At 38.5% G+C, this 20,916-nt stretch overlaps 1 protein-coding gene across 1 annotated transcript in view; it reads right to left on the reverse strand.

Annotated features, from left to right (window-relative positions):
- Window positions 1–2,036: 2,036 nt before the first annotated feature.
- Window positions 2,037–20,916, reverse strand: part of LOC118329072 (cilia- and flagella-associated protein 46) — a 52,645-nt gene continuing 33,765 nt past the window's right edge. The window contains 19 exon segments of the mRNA XM_035663028.1: window positions 2,037–2,966; window positions 3,231–3,329; window positions 3,479–3,615; window positions 3,853–3,934; window positions 7,050–7,162; window positions 7,313–7,415; window positions 7,843–7,875; window positions 7,991–8,051; window positions 8,432–8,511; window positions 12,335–12,500; window positions 12,868–12,946; window positions 13,188–13,294; window positions 13,559–13,737; window positions 14,386–14,459; window positions 14,797–14,894; window positions 16,044–16,217; window positions 16,565–16,747; window positions 18,492–18,635; window positions 19,980–20,168. Coding sequence (XP_035518921.1) covers window positions 2,854–2,966; window positions 3,231–3,329; window positions 3,479–3,615; window positions 3,853–3,934; window positions 7,050–7,162; window positions 7,313–7,415; window positions 7,843–7,875; window positions 7,991–8,051; window positions 8,432–8,511; window positions 12,335–12,500; window positions 12,868–12,946; window positions 13,188–13,294; window positions 13,559–13,737; window positions 14,386–14,459; window positions 14,797–14,894; window positions 16,044–16,217; window positions 16,565–16,747; window positions 18,492–18,635; window positions 19,980–20,168 — 2,214 coding nt within the window. The 3' untranslated portion in view covers window positions 2,037–2,853.

The raw sequence follows: 20,916 nt of genomic DNA on the forward strand, positions 1-20,916 counted from the left end.
GAATCACCAAGCTGCTCTCAATCAGTTGAGGAGTCAGTCCCCGCACGCTGAGCATCGAATTATCCTCTGCACAGACAAATTAACCTTCAGGAGCCTTTCATCAAAATGCTTCCTTTGTATTAAACTTTATTACTATTGCTGCATCTGTAGTTCATTGCCTACTGATGCTATGCCAACATTTGCCCATTGAGACTCCATCCAGAATCACAGAGGTGACAATGCTTACTGCTGACAGGGTTTATCCTGAAGATGTAGTAGTACCTCTGTCTGTGAATAATCTCCCAGGCCTCTGCCTTCTTTCCTCCTGTCTCTGCTGCACAGTGAGGAGGTCTCTCTGACCTACTTACATACATACAGTGCACACAAAGGTCAAACGACATCCTCTGGCTGTAGTTCTCCTTCTCTTTGGTGAAAACTGAAATGCAATCGAGAAGAGCCTACTTCCATTTTTTTTTTTTTTTTGAGGACATGACAAAGTCAGTAAAAATGTGTTAAATAATGCTTTGTAGTAGTAGTGGTGTGCTCTGCGTGCCACTATTATTCATCATTACACAATTCATTTACAACAGAAAAATTTCTTAAATAATTTTTTGGTGATTATTTTGATTATTACCATAATTGATGATGGAAAAGCAAGAACACTCATATAGTTAGACACCAATACAAATTTTAACACAGTGCATATACTGTAAATATCCATACATATACAATATCTAAACATCAATCATAATCTTTAAGTTAAGATCCAAATGTGTGTGAGTAAGTTGAACTTTGGGAGCAACTGAGACAGACATCTGTTGGCTGCCCAGAGGGGTGAAAAGCCAAGTTGTCCCTGGGTGAAAAGACAAACAAGCTGCTGAGACAGACAGTCAGCAGCAGTTATTTATCAGAATAAGAAAAACATGACAAGCGGGCATCAAGCTACTTGCTCTGAATGTCATCAGCTGAAGAACAAGCTGACCCGGCATCAGCAAGGCAGACATGAGCTCAGACAATCATTTCTTTCAGCAAATTGTTCTGAAGAGTACAGTTCTCTGCATTTATGAGCTCCGTTGGAGAACTACAATCACTGTGCATAGAAGAAGCTCTATAATCTCATCATCAATGTCTGATTGGGAACACAAGGAACCATTTTTTCCCATATTAATGCTAAGCTAAGATATGTGGCTGCTGGCTGTAGCTTCATATATCTTGCAGATTTAACTGACGTATTCACAAGAAAGTGGAAAAACAGTATTTCCCCTAAATGTCAATCTATTCCTTTATTTCTACAGTGAACTCTACACTAGTGTATTAGTGTGTAACAATCAGAGAGAGAAGCCAGCTGAAGCAGAACAAAATCTCAGATCTGTGTTTTAGTAAACTTACACATGCAAATCTATTGAGGAATAAAGCATCAAAATGGTGAATTCCACCGCCTGTTCTAATTTTATGTCTGACTGAATTGCAATAAATAGGTCAGCATTCAAAGCCTCGGGTCACACAGTTCTTACAGTAAGTATGCTTTTTTTCTTAAGGGGTGTATTTACCATTTAGGAAATTACAAAATTAACATTTAGTGCAAAACAGCAACAAATATACGGATTAAGCTTGCACTGCAATGTCTGATAAAGGCATTCTCAATTAATATTGGCAAACAAAATTACATTTAATTTGAATAAACTACAGAGAGGTCTGACATCGTTTGAGACAGCATGTTTAAAGACCCTCTGCACTCAAAAATCAAAGATTTGATGTTTGAGGATCACTGTGCAGAATGACGTATGTGCAGAGTTTGACACTAGAAGGATGTTTTTCAGTCAATCCTGGTCAAGTATTACATTTCCACAAGTGTAATGTAGAAAGTTGAAGCCACTAGTGCACATACACTGAGAATGGACTTCACAGTGAAGTAGAGACATCTGGTGACCAGCAGGAACGATAGAAATGAACAAAATTAGCATATTCATAAATTCTGGGTCGGTGACTTTTTAAGGATTTTTATTTGGAAATCAGATTTTTTTGCAGAAAAAAACAGACACATATTATTGTCCCAAGCAGGTGTTTTGTATATACACTATGTCTTAGTACATGTCTGAAGGGGATCTTTAAACAATAGATGCAGCCTCAATTGTGGGGTCAACATTTAACGCGACAACAGAACTGTCAACAAAAGATTAAATCAGCTTTAATTGTTATGAAACCTACAATTTAAAAAGGCTTGAGAAACAGATATAAGAAAACAAAGCAATAAGTCAAAGCATACCTGACCATGAGGCGTCGCTTTCCAGCTCAGTCCTCAGCATTGTATTTCTGTCACATCAGGGCTGCCGGTACTGTCAAGTGTTTATCTGGCCGGAAATCATTCCTCACATTCAATTTGGTAAAGTCCGATACTAACCCACATCAATGAAATATTGGTAATCATGGTGACTGATGTGGACAGCCCACTCTGTACACTCAATATACTGAGTGTTATCTGTGAGGCAGAGATCCCAGAGGTACAACTTGTGAGCACAATGTTAGCAGTAACATTGCTATTTTAATAATACAATACATGTATAGAGTGAGTCACTGTAAGCTCCCCTCTCCGAGAGCCTTGGCCGTAGCTTTATTTTATGGAGCCAGGCACAGTGCGTATTGTATTTTAATGTCTGCTGTGTACAGTAAAAACAATATAAAAAATATCAAGTATTAAATCAGTATTCTCATAAAGCTGGAATTGGTTGGAAAATGTAAGGCATGAATCAAGGATCATCTTTAATGAAATGTTTAACCCCCTCATACTACAGTAGCTTTAGTTGGCTGACTTGTATGGCTTTAATCATCTTGAACTGAAATATAGGCGAGGCGATATTGAGGATATACAGTACATTATGTAACAATTAAGTTAGGGAGGCCATAAAGAACGCAGTTGAAGGCTGATGGTGTTGGAGTTGTTTTGTGGTGAACATCATGTTCCTTTGAGTCAGTGAGGAGCACTTGATCTGCAGATGAAAAACAGAGAAAGCAATAATTATATCTGAGGGTTATATTGAAATCCAGCTTAGTTGGATTCATAATTTGAATTATCCTGCTTTATTATTTTTTCTGTCTTTGGAAAGAAACCCAAGCCTTGTTAATAGAGAAAGAGAGATGTGTGGGTGTCTGTGATGCACCCATGAAAAAAAACACATGGGCTTGGATGTATTTACAGTAAATGAAAATGCAAATGTGAGGCTAAATGAGGTAGCGTGTAGGATATACAGTACCGTATGATTCTAAATCCTTGTGATGTGGTATCTCTGAACTGTCCCCTCTCCTCAGGGCATGAATGGTCTGACCAGAGGTCTGTCTGACCCTCAGTAGATCTGCAACACATGGTGACACACACATATTGTATGACTGCAACTGCTAATAATGGCCACAGCAAAAAAGCAATTCTTAAAAGCGGCTAAATGACAATGTGTTAGGTTGACAGTAAGGAATGAAAGGGCATTAATGTATGTCCAAAACCTACCGTCTAGAACCCTGGTCATATTGTGTGTGTTCTGTTGGAGGCTGTTGTGCCACTGGTTGAGGACAATACAGCTGACACCACACAAACTCAGCAGCAGAGCAGTCTCCAGGGGTTTCTCCAGGGCCAACTGTCCTGCACTGGAGAGAGGAGAAATAGTGAGATTGTGAGAGACAGAGGGAGGGGAAGCCCTGTTTCTATGAACTGTTACAACCAAAAAGCTGAAATACTGCCAAGGACAAAAAACATCAATTGGAACTATTGTAAGTAAACCAGGTAAAACACATTATAAAGGCAAACAGGAAGACAGATATAAATGGGAAGAAAGTTAAATGCAAATGTAGTTAAAGCTTCTTTCAGTAAAGCTATTTTGTTACCTCTTGTGCATGTCAAAGTTTGATTGGCGGAGGACACTGGCATTGTTCTGGATCAGGTCAAACAGCAGAGCCATGCGACACTCTGAGGAGAACAAACACCATTATCATTATCTGGCAAGAGAATAAATAAAGCTCTCCCACAGAAAGACAACTATTCACTATCCGCTGTGTAAAAAGTGTATATAGTACATACAAAACACACACACACACACACATTGAGTACTAGGTGGCTTAGTGGCCTGTCATATCATGTCTTGTCACGTTCGTTCTTAATGCAGAAACACAATCTGCCTGCACCTGTGCCTGTTTGACTTTTTCATATACATTTCCAAATGAAGCATTAACCACAGCCTTGAGGATGTCCATCATCACAGAATTGGTTGTTTACCAATGACCAAAGACAGGTGTGCCAGAACTGTTATCATGGTAACGATAGTAATGCCCCCAAACTACTTGGTTAGGTTTAAGAAAAGATCCTGGTTTGTGTGAAAATAATGTCAGTTGCATAAGTTAAGTTACTTTATAGTCTCTCATAGTCTCCTGGATGAAAGTACATCCACCCCGATCCTCCTCCTCCTCCCTTCATACTACCTCGTCTAACACCCTCCTTTGCTCGTGTGATAATCACTGCAGCCACCACAGGTCGCCACATAACAATAAACATAAATATGGGCACAATAAACTGCTTGCACAGACGACCTACACAGCCGTATTTTTCTGGATTATGGTTCTGCCTGAACATCAAGAGTTGTTCTCGTTTGTCCTGAATGTTAAGTGATACAGGAGGCGGTAAAGGCCAGTGTGTGTACGGGAAGAATGAAAAAGTAAAGTAAAAGAAAGAATATTGTTAAAAAGTTGGGATTAAAAAAATATCAAAGGTGCTTTCAATAATGATAACGATTCTATTTTTGCATTAGCAACAGTATAGAGTCCTGCAACACTTTCAGGCTAACTTTTCTTCCACAATGTATTTTTGTTGTATTCTTTCAAGCTCATTTCCCAGGAGATCTAGTTCTGAGAAAAGAGCTGTAGCTGGTAACAATTATTTATTTAAATGCTTGTTAAAATGACAAGGCGCTAATTTTATAATTATTTACAGTATTAGATACCCATTTATCTTAAAATATGGACAAAAAACCCAATTATTATGTTTCTGCCACTCAGGAAGAATAATGAAAGAAGCCATATGTTCAAAAATACATTACAAAACACATCATCTAAAAACCTGCAATGAAAAGCAAAGTGTAAAATAGACTTTATGAGAGGGTTATGAGAATTCTACATGGGTACTGGCTATACAGCTGTAACTGTTAGTTTAACCCACCATGCTGTACACACCAGCCATTACATACACAGGGGAAATTGCAGATAATGTTGAAGTACAACAGTAGTTATGTGATTTTCTCTGCACTGTAGAAAACTATGGATCAGCTGTGTCGTGTTTAAACTTTATAAATAAACTTCATAATAAGTTGAGTTGAGTTGTGTATAATATAAGGTTAAATGATTGAATTTATCTTGAATAACAGATCAGATAAAGCTCAGTGTACTTTACACAAGGACAAGAAATAAACTGATGAAAAACACTTGCAGTCATTGCAGCAGTCAGTCATGCCACAAGGCCAAACAGGCAGAAACACTATTAGTTCAACACAGTCCATCTATGTTTTATTACACAAAACAGGTGTTTACTGTACAAGCACTTTGGCTAGACCTGTGGGTGTAAAAAACAAAAAAGCTTCTTGTGTCTGAGACCAGGTGTGTGTCAGCGAGGTCATCTACCATCTTTCTCTATTGCAGCAAGGATAGGCAGTGCCTTGCAGCTATTCGGGCTGACTTCAGTGACAATCATGTCTGCGTCTGAAGCAAGACACTGCTGCCCTCCCCCTCCCCCTTGCTATGCAGCTGCCTGGGGCCAGATCTACTCTGATGTGAGTCTCACTCTTTGTCCCTCAAAGAGCCATGTTAGGATGTAATATTATTACACTAAACAAGATAAAGATGCAGTGATAAATGAACACAGTTCCCAGATAAGATATAAGTGCAGATGGCGCAGCATGTACCGCATGACACCTTTTTTTTTCTTCTGAGAAACACAAATCTGCCATCGCCTAATCATTTCCTGATGGCCAATTAGGTAGAAACGATCTGGTGTGTTATGAAGTAACAGCTGGAATTCAGACCATGATGTCAGTCACGCTATAGTTAGCAGTAGTAACGCCAGGCTAGCGGCTGGCACATATGTCTGGCCTGGGGCGATGCGCAAGGCCAACCTGACACTCTGTCAATCACACTGGATAAAGTCCACCCATCATCAGACCACCTTTGTTTGCTGGTGAAAGAGGGGACAGAAGCCATGGAGAGGAAGCCATATTTGTTTTGTGAAATATCTTTGAAGGTGTAAAGAGCTGAAAGGTTTGGGGTAGATTTTTATTTATTGAAATGACTTATGTACCCAGATGTGTTATCGTGACTTTATGCCATAATCAGTAAATGGCACTGAGTGACAAGGATATAAATACAGTATTCCCCAGTAATCCTTATTAGATTTTCTTAGTTAAGTTATATTTATAGGTACTGGGTGAAGTTGTGGAAATATTATAGCGGGGATCTGATAGTAAAACCACATTGATTTCTCACTGCAGAACAGGGATATTTCTATATATACCCACTCAGAATGAAAGATTGATGTGTTTGAAGAGATTAAGCGTACTGCTCTATTTACTGCTTACATAATGCGCAAACAGCTCTGCTCCAGATTTCAATCACTCATTCATTACAGTATTTTACCTTCTAATTTATTGAAAATGACTTAAGACACTGTGTGATTTAATAATATCTGGTACATTACTATGACACCAAATGCTCAAGACATTTGGTGACACAGACTTCTGTTCTATCGTCTATAATTTTGTGACATTTATATGACATGGTGATGGTTACAATAGGCTTTTTACTTAAAACCCTAACTGACATTTTATTTGCTTTCAGCTGCCAACAGACAGCAGACTGGATGATGGACACATTATGCGTTTGTTTAACATTAATGATAGTTGTCTGTGTTTCTGGTCTTATGCATGGACAAATTGAAACAAAGCATGCAACATCTGCTCAGTCATATAGATGGATGATTTCAGAACACTGTGACTTTTTAATACTGATTTCTAATATTTTAAAAGTGTATGGGTGTACAGTACCAGACAGATTAAGGCCTGCTAGTTTGGCAGGTGGAATGCTTGCCATGAAGCGCTCCATCCCCAGGTAAATGAACGCACTGCCTCTGCACAGCAGCTGCTCCGTCTCTGACAGGCTGGATACATATTTGGGGAAGAGTTAGAGGTGTAGAAATGATCAGGCGTTTTGCAATGTAACAAATACAGTTGGTTCTCCGCATGCTCAGTGTAAAGACCAAACATAGTGTGCTGCATTGCATTGCTATGCTCTACTTAAAGGTTCTAACCTGGGCATTTGTTTGCTTCCCATGAAGCCCTCCCACAGATGGGTAAAATTCTGGCTGTGGGTTTCCAAAGTCTCCTTCATCCTCGTGCTCAGACTGGTCCCCCCTGCGCCACATAGACAACAACACAGAAATATTATGAAACTTGCTCAAGTTGTGACACTAACTGGGAGCTGGAATGTGACTCATACAAAGGTAGAGATTTTGTAAAACAGTATAATGTAAAAGAAAGAAGGATGCTTTAGAGGGCTAAGAGCTGAGACATGCAGAGCCAGCCCCTGCAATACAATCTAAAGACAACATTAATCAGTAAAGCACTCCCAGCACTCCTATACTCCACGACACACCACCCAAACAGAACTTAAAATAAAAGCAGCTTCAGCTACACAGTACTGTAACTGATCATTAACAAACAATTCTTTCTGCCATAGTGCAGTACCTTTCCACCCTTAGAGACCACTCCAATATACTAGTTTATTATATAATGTATTAGGTCTCTCTCTATTTATATTTAATTGATTACATTTACTTACCAAAATTGCCTTCATTGTGAGGGTCAACAATATCTGTTGAGGTATGTTAAGAATAATTATCTATGAAAAAGACTGACATACATATATATCTTTATATTTATATATAAAGACAAACACCTTAACAAACTGAAAAGACTAAAAAAGATACATTTGAAGTTACGTGTGTCCACTGGGGATGTGTAAGAAGGCAGCACATGATTTGCAGGTATCTGGGTAAATAAATTAAAGTTATTACAACTTTAAACAGTACTTACAAATATAAAATGTATATATACACACTCACATACACATATTGTCTCTAGCACATATGCATTTGCAAGAGAGAATGTGAGAGTGGAGTTTAAGACAGAAGAGACAGAGCAAAAGAAAGAGGAAGGGGCTGGTGGAAAAAATAGAAGTGGTGCATGAAAGAAGATAAATGCTCAGAAGCTCGAAATGGGATCTTTATGAAAACACATTATGTAATTGATTGAAAAACCACACTTAAAAGGGAGGCGAGAGGAACTTAAATTATTGCCAGTGCTGACAGCAGGTAAAAGTAATATTGCTGTCTGTATCTGGCAGGCCCAGATTAATTTACTGAACTCACCACTTTGATGGCTTGGCTTTGATCTCCCTTCCCCTTAGTTCCTTTGCCACCTTTGGTCTCCTTTTTGTTGTCACTTTCAACTGCCACAAACAGGAAGCAGAATTAATACATACACTTGTCTGCAAGGTAGATTACACAGCATTTGGACTGGGAAAAGAAACAAAAAGTCTCAGTATCTGCAACGTTAATGACATTTATTGGTGACTGAAACTGAAGAACTGTTCTAAATAAGTTACCTCATGGCTGCAGCATCTATTATCCTCTGAAACTGGAAGCACTGACTATTGATTAAGCATTGATGATCTATTTAATTACCAGACTAATTGGATTCAAATCCCCATTTATTTTCAAAAAACCTAAATAAATGGATTTAGTTGACCCCTAATTGCAGGGACTCTAAGGTAGTAATCACATTTTTTTGGGACTATAAGCTATACCAGCAGCAGTGCATTCGTCCATTTGTTGGTCCATCAGTCCAACACTCACCACACACTTTTCAATAACAGACCCCAGCACAAACTTGTGTATCATTTCATTTAATAAAGAAAAACCCTAAGCACTTGTACACGTACCACGGCAAATACTTTTTTATTGTTTATTTATGATGCCATCCAGCTCTTGTTTCTATTGAGTTTGAAAGCACTCATTACTGCTTTTAGATAAAAGATCTGCCAAAGGAATGTAACGCAATAGAACTAATACATGGTTTGAAATTCAGTAGACATTTAAGGTTCCTGGGGATGAATGAAAATGAATGCTGATCATTTGAGATGTTACCGACCAGCAGTAGAAGATCTAAACTTGCACTCGTCTGACACTTCATGAAAAGTTACTTCAGTAAGATCAATCAAAGTCAGGAACAGAAAAAAATACCAGTGTTTGATCTGTTGGAATGATCCAGGTAGCTTGCTACTAGTATCAATCTCTAACAACATAAGGGCAAACTTAACACCAAAAAAGTAAAAAAACATTGACTTAAAGTTGCTGTAAGCAATATTTTTTTGTTAAAATAATTGTTAAATAGCTCTACATTCTGACAGCCTTCACTGATATAGTGTTCAGTCAGTGACATGGGTGCCACAGTTCCTCCTTTTTGCAGTAAACAGAATATTTTCTCTGGTATCCTGATCCCACTTTATCCAATCAGGGGGGAGAACTCCAAAAGGAGGCAGGCAGCAAAGGTCACAGCCCAATGTGTATTCGGAGTGTCATCAAGATTAGGATTTTTAAAAGCACGTGAAGTCTGAGATTAAGTTAATGACTCCTCAATATAAAAAGTATTTTTTTTATTATTAAATAAAATTAATAAAATATTTGCTAATATGTAAAACTGTGCATCACTGTACTTCTTAAAAGTAAGGTCTGCAAATGTTAAAAATCAAATCTGTGTAGTTTGAATCACAATTTCTTTTATCACTCAGCAACTCTCTGAGACACACACAAATCAAGGCAGTAAGAACAGACGTTCATACAGAGGCAAACATTTCCCACCTGAAGGCAGTCTTTTTATAGTTTGTGCTAATTTGTCCTGTGCATACTTCATGCAAAGCACTGCACAGAATAACAAATAGCCCTTTCAAAAGTGGTTTCAGGCACTATATCTTCTTGACACAATGGTAAACTGTAGTTGTCAAAATTATGGTAATGATGGTCCAGCAAAAAAACACCCAACATATATTTTTCCAGTTTCATCATCACCCATGTATTTGATCCAGGCACTGAAAGATGTATTAGGAAATACATGTTCTTGTAGTTCCTGTCTGTGGCATATGCAAGTGTCACACATATACACTAATTTAACAGTAACCTTTGAACATTCATTCAAGTTATGCAAATGATTCAACCTTTAAAAAAGTTAAAGGTGTCTGCAGCATCCGCTTTGGTGCTCTATCTACCCCTTTTTCTCTTTATTTTCAAAATATTAATGTGCAGAATCCCCCTTAGAAATGAAGCATCATTGCCAAAAAATAACTGGATTTATTTCTTGGTATTTAGCTGTCATAGAAGGGCCTCCAAAATGAAATAATGAGAGACAGGACAAGGACATTATGTGGTAGATGATATCACTTATTGTAACTTTTCTTTTTACCCAACACCTAATACTTTTTTTCACTTTTTTTAACTGATTTCCAATCTGATACTGTTCATCAAAAAGTTCCTTGTTTGTCTCCAGCTCCAACAAAAAACTGTTCACCATAGTTTATAGTTTACAGGAACAATTATTGCATTAGACAGTAACAAAGGGAGACTAAATGGGCAGAAAATTAAATAAGCTGAGTCATGATACTGGCTTGACTCATGTAGTGAAGAACAGAAGAGAACAGAACTGTCATGACTAATTTATGCATGACCAAAAATAGATATTTTATTTGAGAGTTTTTTTTTAAAGTTGTGAAATGTTTTGGGCAGCATTTAGGATGAAATTACACCAAAAGAGAGAATTTCAGCAGGGCCAACAGTGTGAATCTACAGCATCTCAAAAAGCGGGGAGTGTGATGCTTTTCAGTGTTACCCACACTTTGTTTTTTATGCCAGCAGCTTTAACAACTATGGTTATTTCGACTTAAGCCATTACCTACATATACTGTATTACTCCTGATTGTCCAGGGGACATCTACAGTCCTGACTCTAAATTGCTCTAGCAGGAACAGTAAAATGGCCACTGTTTATGGACATCCACTTTAGCGAAGCAGGCTGTGGTCTTCACGGATGTCCGCATGAACTTCTGCATGCCAGCAGGATGTGAAATGACCTTTCTATCCTGAACGAATTCCATTTCTATGGATGGCTGCATGCAGTCTATTGTCTAAGCCATTACTTACTAAAATATGATAAGGAATTATGTGAGGCAAACATCCACTTATACCGTATAAAATCTAATTATCTACAGTTTTATAGATAAGACAGTTATACTGCATAGTCTTATTTCTCCCATCAAGCAACCCGTTGTTTCCTACAGTATCTATGACTTTGGGGTGAGACACATTAAAAACGTTTAAACCACATTTAGTCCTGGCCCATTCATAGGACTTCTTTCACAATAAGTTATATCTTGTTGTTCCTTTTTTTTTTACTTTACCTGTCACTGTCTACATCACATTATATTCCAATAGCAATAGCAAGCAGAAACCAACTTTTTAAGGACTTGTGAGAATTGTATTTATTGCTACTTACTATTACTTAATGATTCCAACAAAATATAATTGAGAACTTAGTGATTAAACTATAATAAAGCATAGGTCTTAGATTAGACAATACGTTTCTTAGAAATTAACGAGGGAAATAACAGGAAATGAGTGATTGCAAGACTTGGCGAAAAAATGTTTGGGCAATTAAAAAAGTATTAGTGCTGTAACAATTCAAAGAAGATTCCTGTTTAATTAGAGCCGTCATAACATAACTGAATGAATTCTCCCAAAGCTTTAGACCTAGTTTGAATTGATGTGTCTGCCAGCCAGTCAAGTCATTTGCACTTCCATATTCTGACAGGTTTCCAGTAATAGCGCTGTTACATAAAATACTGCATCAGTCGTGCCTTTTGTTTACACTAATAACTAGATTTCACAGAATGCAGTTTAACAGACAAACAATGTCAATGATTTTCCTCAAGCTCTCAGCTAACAAATGCCTAATTTGCAACTTTACAGTCACTGGCATTTCCTGTAGTTAGCTGACATTCTGTGTTCCTGAGCACAAATATATGAAATAGTTCACTGGATTGCATAAAACCCAACAGCAGAAACATAAAATTACATGAATAAGCCGGTATACTTAGAATTTACTGGATGACCCGCTCTATGGTATGTTGTTCTCAAAGTTGCATGTTCCTGGGAATAGTTAGGAATCCCATGGCAGGGCTTGCAAACATTTCTCAAAATGTGTCTGCATGTGCGTATCTGGTACCTTTCTCTGGTTCTTCTCTGTTCAGGCGACTGTGGAGAAGCTGGAGGGAGAAGTCTCGTGACACAGAACTCAGGCCTTCCTCCTGCAGGATGGACAAGGCCTCTAGCGGCAACTCCAGCAACTTCTTGTCTGCCAGTAACACCACATACTCCCCTGCTTCTGCTGGTAATTAGGAACACACACACAACATAATTATTTTTTACCTTTAAATCTTTACGATGTTAATGTAAAACCACCTTTGCAAATTTACGTACTACATATTTTCAGTGTGATTGTTCCAACAATTTGGACAGTTAATTCTTTTGAAAACTGTTTATTGGCATTATAATGTTGTGTGTGTAATTCAAAGAGTATCACATTATATCACATATACCGCAAAAACAGTGGCCTGAGGGGTAATAGAAACCTGCTGATGGGGTGCCTATAAACAGATAGGAATCACAGCCGATGTTGCAATAGTGGTTCATATGATACACTGCAAAACCACAAGGGCCTTAGGGTGTCACACACGCAAACAAGCTTACACACAACATGCTCTACTGTAAACTCCCGTTACCTTCTTTATCTTTGGTTTTGGTCATTTCAGGGACTGGTAGTGATGCAGCCTGGGGCCTGTGGGAGGTAAGGACAGGCGAGGTTAAAACCAGATAATGTAAGATGTGACAAAGTGTAAGAAATGTAGACACGCAGCACTTGCAGCAACCAAGATTAGCAGACAACCCAGTCTCACTTTGTTTTGAACACACACTTGAAAAGACTTTTCTCGCATCATATCATATCAATTAAAAATCTTAAATACAATCTGAGATCCAGTCTGTGATGGTGGAATGTAATGACATATGCAGCACTTCACCTTAAGCAAGACAAGTCGAACTGTGTGAGAAGTGGATTCAAATAGTCTTCCATATCTTGTACAAGTTCTCTGAAGCGAGGTGATAACATTTCCTCTGCTGCAGTTTTCTATATAGGGGAAGAAGAAAAAAGAGGAAGGAGTTTCAGTAGCTGTAATGCAGTATTTATTGTTTCAGGCCACTGATTACTTTCACACACACATCTTATTGCTTCAAAACAACATTTGGATGTTAAAGTCAGCTGTCCCAAGTCCCCCCAGCAGGCGAGAAGACACATGAAATGATAATAATTGCAGTGGAGTGAGTTTATTTATGAAGCTTGCTGCAGATAATGTTAATAGAGTGAAAGTGCAGAGGTCTCAACAAGAAGTACAAGGAGAAAAACCTGATGCTCCGTGGAGGCCCCCAGCCTTGCCTCAGCTACGTGCCAACAGGCTTCCTTGAGGAGGGCATGTCTAGTCTCCTGGCCAAAAGCCTGAGTCTGCTCCCTCAGTGCCAGCAGAGCCTGTGGGTAGACTGAAACCTTGGTCACCCTAGAGCACGTCAGGCTACCTGCAACAACAGAATTGACACACAATGAGACAGGCATACTCACAGACACATAGAGGCCTTGTAATTGGTCCCTGAGAGCACTTTCACCCCCTCCTCCCCCTCCTCCCCCTGCTTCGTTAGAAAGATCCCCCTATCTCTTCTTTGTCTTGTTTGTCTTTTCAGATTCATAAATTTGTCTTCACTGTCAGGCGATGGATTTAGAGTCCTTTTTCCACAACACCTTCTTATGTCAGACACAAAAGGTCATGTGAGCAGGTAGTACAGTATGCTAATACCCTGTGATGACTTATAAAAGCTGGTGTTTCATACCAGGCCAGTAGCACAGAGGTCAAAGGGAAATTCTGGTGATTTGTTCTGCACTTTGTCATCTTTTCCTCTCTCCTTGCCTTCATTAAAGCTGAACTTTTCATCTGCTTTGCATGGGAATAGTAAATTAATAGGGCTCCATTTAAATGCTGACAACAATAGTATGTGCAGCACCGTATGTGTGATGAAGACCATTTCACCCAAGGCTATTGAACAAATTATATGCAACCTAAAAATATACATAAAAGCTCATGTTCAGTTTAAATGGCACACATATTTTATTCAAGTAGGAGGTAGGCCAGCTCTTTGTATTGTGACAATTGGTTTAAAATGGCACCTAACCTGTAACTTGCGTAGACTTTCCCTTTTGATTTGGAGCTTTGGTCATCTCATAGAAGGCCCCGTAAAGTTCTGACCTAAAAAGAAAACAAACAAACTCACAAAAATACTTTTTACCCTTTAACTGTATACTGTATGCTTTGCTTCACAATTTTATTTAAAATTCCAGGTAACATGGATGCATAACATCTCTATCAAAAGATTTCAACCATCAGCCCTCTAGTGGCAGGTGTACCACACAGCAGGCCCCTTCTGCTCCTGATGTGACTGTAGCCCTGATTGAACGTGACTTATGTGACCTGCAGCCATTTACTTATGTACCATTATACTGACAGAGGCAGATAAGGAAAGAATTTACAGCATGGCTGTAGGGAAATAATGAGAGAAAACAGACAAGGACAAAATAGAAATTACCCGTCTTTAGAGTGCTGAAGCAGTAGGATCTTCAGGTTGGGTGGAAGCTCTGCAAGGATGTTTAGGTGGCTGGGATGGATGGTCAGATGGCTGAAGGCCTTCAAACCAGAAAGTCATTTCAAGATCACACAGTAAACAATATATTATACAAAGTTAAAGTGCCTTTGATTTTGAAAAAAAGTCTGAATAAAATAATTCTAGAAAGCATAAAAGGCAGGATGTTGGTCTTAAAAGTGTCATTTCAAAGTATGAAGAAGCTGCACAAAAAAGGTGCCACGACAGTTACAGTGAAGAGGAACAGTAGAATATTTATTTGCACAACAATTTAAAATGATTCTGATCATAGGTGTAGATTTAGGGACAGTAGGAATAATGCAATAGTGGGACCGGTAAGATGTATGCATTTTATTATAATAGCATTATACTTTCAAATAATCAATCAATTAAAAATTTTGGGTTACATTTTAGGTGTATGGTGTTTGCTAATTTCTGATCATTGCCCAGATATGACATTTTAACAAACTTTATTATTGAAAATGCCCTCTAAAAGTAACATGTAGGATTAGTATTTATTTATTTAAGGCCACCCCCAACCCCTTTCACATGTGGATTAGTAGTTCAGTTATTATTGTATGGGTCATTAAGTTATGGGCATTATGTATAGAGTAAAACAGTCTGACCAGCCTGAGACACACGGACAAGTGAGCCCTGAACTACCAGTGAAATGTTTGGCTGTAAGTTTTATGAGCTATAAACAAAGTTTTGAGATGGTTGTAATATTCTGTTTTTAATTGCTTCCGGACACAATATAACTATTTTGGTCACTTAACATGCTTTGAGTTAAATTGAAGACTATAATCACCATTATAAAATCAGTTAAGCAGTTGCACTCCCACGGTCAATTATTAGTCAACTATTAATTTGTATTTTTATGAACACAATAACATGGTTCCAAAAGTCTCATCTACCTTGGAGGGAGCAGCTTTATGGTGACATTGTGACTTATGATTACAAGGATGCAGATCCCACCATGCTGTCCCGCATACAAACTACTGTACATGTTGGTTTGACATAAAAACAAAAAAGAAGAGCATTTGCAGCTGTGTGATTTTGGGAGCCCTACTGTACATTCAGAGCTAAGGCCATAACAGCACCGATATCGTGTCCCCCATCAAGGGAATTTACCGAGCAGAGTATGACAGCATCCATAAATCATGAGTGGAGGGGGGGGTGTGGTGACCCGGTACCTTGGAGAGGCTATTGAGGGAGTCCTCCACTCCCTTTAGCATGCTGCTGGGCCTCTCCTCCTGAGAGACGAGCAGTTTCCTGCGAAGGCTGAGCAGAGCAGAGAGTTGCGACTCACTAGTGCCAGTGCAGGCAGAACTTAGGACCTTGGCCATTGTAGCAACAGTGCAGCAGCTCTGGGAATACAAAAGAAGATGGATGAGGGAGCTGTTGGTAATGGTAGGGATTATAGTAGGTGATATCCTGAACAATACCATTATTAAGTAAGTGAAGACTATGTGTGGGTACAGATCTAAGGGACTGTGTTGTGCATAGACCTGCAACCTGCATGCAGGAGGTCAGTGAAAGCATTTTTCATACAATATACTGTATGTGGAAGTACAGTATATATGGGCCCAACAGTGATGATGCGAGAAAAGGGAATTCTTGATTTTTTTTTTATTACACAAACACTGCATACTCAAGACTATACCTGTACACTCAGGCAGTGTAGTAAACAAATGCACAATCTGATGCACAATACCTGAAATAGGGCAAGATATTGACCTGCCACTGCAGGGTCAGACTGGCCATGACACTCCAACATGTTGAGAGAGGCATCAGCCAGGATAGAGGAAGGCAGCTTGTGTTGGAGGCACAGGCTGATGGCCTCAGCCAGCGACTTACTGGCCTGTGTCAACAGCTGCTTGGCTCTATGCCTCCTTCGCTGTTAAACAGACATCACGGACACACACACACAAACACACACACACACAATGTAGGCCAATTAACATTCCTGTACACTATAGAAGACAGTGCAAGCAAGTCTGCATAATCAATCAAACATATGTACAGTGCACATACAAGCGGGTTACGCTGCGTATATAAATTACATATCTCTATCATAGAAGTTATTATTATAAGTCACCTTTAAAATGCTCGTATTATATTTTATCTCTCTACTCACATAATGTTATATTACTCACATTCCCATAATGCACATTGGAGGAGTTATTAGTTCTTGTAATCATTCCTTTTCACCATACTATGTTTAAGAGATTCTTTCCTAGATGTAAGTAATGGGGACAAAATCTGCAGTCCTGTTTTCCTTCTGAAGCTAACATGAGGCTTACTGCTGGCTTTTGACTTTAAAATTCTCAATTTCTGTTTCTATGGACTGTGTTTCTTTTGTGAGCTAGGGGTGAGGGATATAAATGCAAAGAGGGAATTTGTGAGTAAAAAGACGTTGGAGAGTATCCACTCTATGTGTCTTACTACTGCTGAAGCCTCAGATTAGCTTCAATTGAACTTTAGAATGCACTTTTTCACAGTGAGGGTTTTATTTCCCATCTCTTCCACTGGAATTGCGTTACGAAGCGTTCTTTTCACATTAAGTATGGGCAAGAGGAACAATTATGAATATCTTATTAAGACAGACTTGAAACATCTTAACAAATCATTTAGGTCAAATTCCATAAATACTTATTTTCTGTAATCATTAAATATAGGAATCTTTACATTGCTGTTTTTTTATCTACTGTCAATGTACACACTGTATTGGGAACACACACAATTATAGCTTTCCTATGGCTTCACTATCAGGCTGTGAAATCAACATCTAGCCTGAACTTTTTTCTATGTATACAATTGAAGTCAAAGTCAGAGTGATTTTTCTACCATAGCTTAAAAACATTTATTTGAGCTGTCGCTGTTATTCATAATTCTAACCAAACAAACTTTTCATGTTTCTATATCTTTAAATAAAACTGATAGGACATTTAAACCAGTGTGTAGGATTTTTGAATTAAGTGAAATGTCTTTGCAACCACCGCTCGCCCAGACGTGTAGGAAAAACTATGGTGGCCACGAAGCTTTTCCGGCCTCTACCAAGAGCATGAAGACCTCTCTTGCATGAATGTGCAGTTCAGCCAGGTGTTCATCCCACATCTTATCAAATGTTCTGTTTTTACAACTGTAAGCAAGGCATTTAAGAATAGTTACATTCATAGTTTATGTTTCTACATAAGGCTAAGAAGTTCTATGCTATTTAAAAGACGCCATTATGTCAGACAACAGTACTTTTAAAAGCATAATAGATTCACCTATTAAAAGCTGTCTGTGAAGGCAGTTACCTCATTTAGATATCATTCAAACGGTTTCTGGATATTAGAAATAATACATTTTATATAGTTATATAGTAGTTACAGGCACCCCAGTCAGAACTCACTGAACCATACAACATTATCAGTTCAATCTTATTTAATATTCAAAAACGTTGCCACATAAATAATGCATTGCCCCAGTTCTATTCTGCACCAAGTTTGATGTGGACAGTAGATCTCTCTGTGCTCACTTTCAATATGAGAACTATGCAGAGTGCCCAGAGATTTACCTCCAGGGGATATGAGATGTGATGTGAACCTCAGTATAAATACTGTAGATTAGAGATGAGTCAGAAGTGATGGGGTCACTTGTCAGGAGGTATGTACCTGCAGCTCAGCACTTTTGGCAGAGATCACCCTCGGCTTTCTTCTGCTTGATCCTCTGTCTTTCTCTTTCTCTGAATCCTCCTCCTCCTCCACGGAAACAGCTCCAGGGTCAGACCAGGCCCCCTTCTGCACAAAGTTAGTTCAAGATCACAGAACAATGATCGTGATTAGTATGAAATCCCCTTGTGATCACAAACCATAAAAACCTACGCTTTTCTGTCTTAAATTATGTAATTGGACATCCATCTCTCTAATCCCTATGAACTTTCAACCCTATCTCACAACTTTTTCCAGGTTATTAGCCCATTGGTGTGTATATGTGCCTCTGCATCCGAATTCCCCACAAGATTCATAAGACTTACAGTAATATGACATCTTTAGGTTGGTAAGTGTGTTCAAAGCTTAACTGATTTTTATTTATGGTATGCTGTTTTTGTGGCCACAACATTTCTGAAGGCATAAACAGGGTAGAGTTACAGCAAACAAGGACAGAGGCATAGTGGCACTTTCAAGCTTTCAGTTTTCCTTTAAAACCACCATCAGGGGCAGGTAGAGAAGTCAGGAAACAACAATAACTAACACGTCTGCCAGCTGATTACTCAGTTGCACCAATTATATAATAATGATGAATGTCTTGCGAGCAACTTAGGTTCCTTAGAAGCTTTTAAACCATTGTTCAACAAGGGTTAATATCTGGGTACTCCAGCAATTCATAATTACACTTTCATAATGAAGTTGGGGAGTTCAAAAGAAACAGATTATGTCTGTTTCCAATAGTCTGGTTTGCATTCTGATCTATTTATTCACAGGGTTGTAACTCTTAATGATACATGTAAGTACTTTTCAAGCACTTTTCAAGGACAAATTATTTTAAAACTAAGGGCCAACAATTCATGTAGATATTCACATATACAATTTTAACCTGGTAAAGTACTAGATAAAGACCTTTATGGTTTACCTTAATTAGATGGCAGTAGATATGTAAGGCCAGGTACAACCCGGGAATAAGGAGAATCAGGATGAAACTTCGGCAGAAGAATATAGACCTAAATACACAACTTTTTATAAGCGATGTCATGAAATATATGCTACTTTTCAGATGGGAAGAAAGTGTATGAAGCTTGGTCCAGCACTCCAGAAGTATAAAAATGATATCATAAGTGAACTCTGAGATGGCGGAAGGCACAACGCTCAAACTCAGAGATTCAGGTAAGCTAAATCCAAGCACTTTTAAGGACCTCTTTATTGCTCACTTAGTCCAAGCATCTTCATGTTATTATTTATCTAATCCAAGCACTAAGCAAGAACTCAATACTTTCCAGACAGGTGGCAACCCTGCATTCAGTTTCCTGATATTCCTTTGTAATTCTCTAAATAATGTATCAAATTCCACAGTTCCCAGTTCCAGTTTCCAGCAGACATATATGAGCATTATGTGTAAATGTACATATGACCACATTAGTTGTCTACCTGTTTGTGTCTGTTCCAGAGAGAACATTGATAAACAGGGTCCTCCTGCACAGCCAGCAGTCTGAGGTACTTTCCTATCAGACTTAGGCAGCCAGCTCTGGTCTCCATACTGTCCAGGGAGTGAGAACGTACTGCAGCCAGCTGGCCAAGAGCCACCTGCCCCAGGGTACTGCCCTGACTCAACCATTCCTGGACAACACACAAGGAAGTTAAGGTCAAATGAGAAGATGAATCACGAGCGATGCATTTACTTGTACTACCATCTGACAAAGAGAATACACATCTTTTTTTCTTTTTCACTAGGAAAAGCTCACATAAGAGCTGTTCAAGAGGGCAAAGAGAAGTGGTGTCTGTGGAGAAAACATGAAGTAAATACTCTAGTCTATTTATCACAACAAATACTGATCCCCAGTGCTATGATGACAAAGAGGAAGAGAGAGAAAAAGTAAGAATGACACGAAATGGGAATATACACAGAAAATATAAAACATAAAATTATATCAGGTGATTATAACATTCATGAAGATCATATAAGAGCTTGTGGATGACTACACTTGTCGTGCTCGCAGCCCTTCTCAGCCTCCTAAGCTAAACTATTAATATTAAATTATTAATTTCCAATTTAGAGTTCTGGGTGATGCAATCACTAAGATCGTATGTGTTGACTGGAAATAAGCCCATTCAAAATGAAGAAAATTCTTATGTACAGTAGGATAACTGTCATGTGAGTGGAGTTATAGGGTAGTCTCACTCGTATGTTTCTGGAAATTAAATCTTTATTTCTGTTTCAAAATTGGGGAGACATATGTTGTATTACTGTAAATGCTGTATAAGTTCTCTGTTTTCTTGAGCATTAACTAAGAGGAATGTTGAGTGACGGTATGCAAACCCATGAGCCTTGGCAACTTTTCAAACATCTTATGCACACCTGTCTCCT

This window comes from Morone saxatilis, unplaced genomic scaffold (assembly GCF_004916995.1).
Source record: "Morone saxatilis isolate NCDOM2014 unplaced genomic scaffold, NCSU_SB_2.0 Contig19, whole genome shotgun sequence".
NCBI classification, from domain to species: Eukaryota; Metazoa; Chordata; class Actinopteri; family Moronidae; genus Morone; species Morone saxatilis.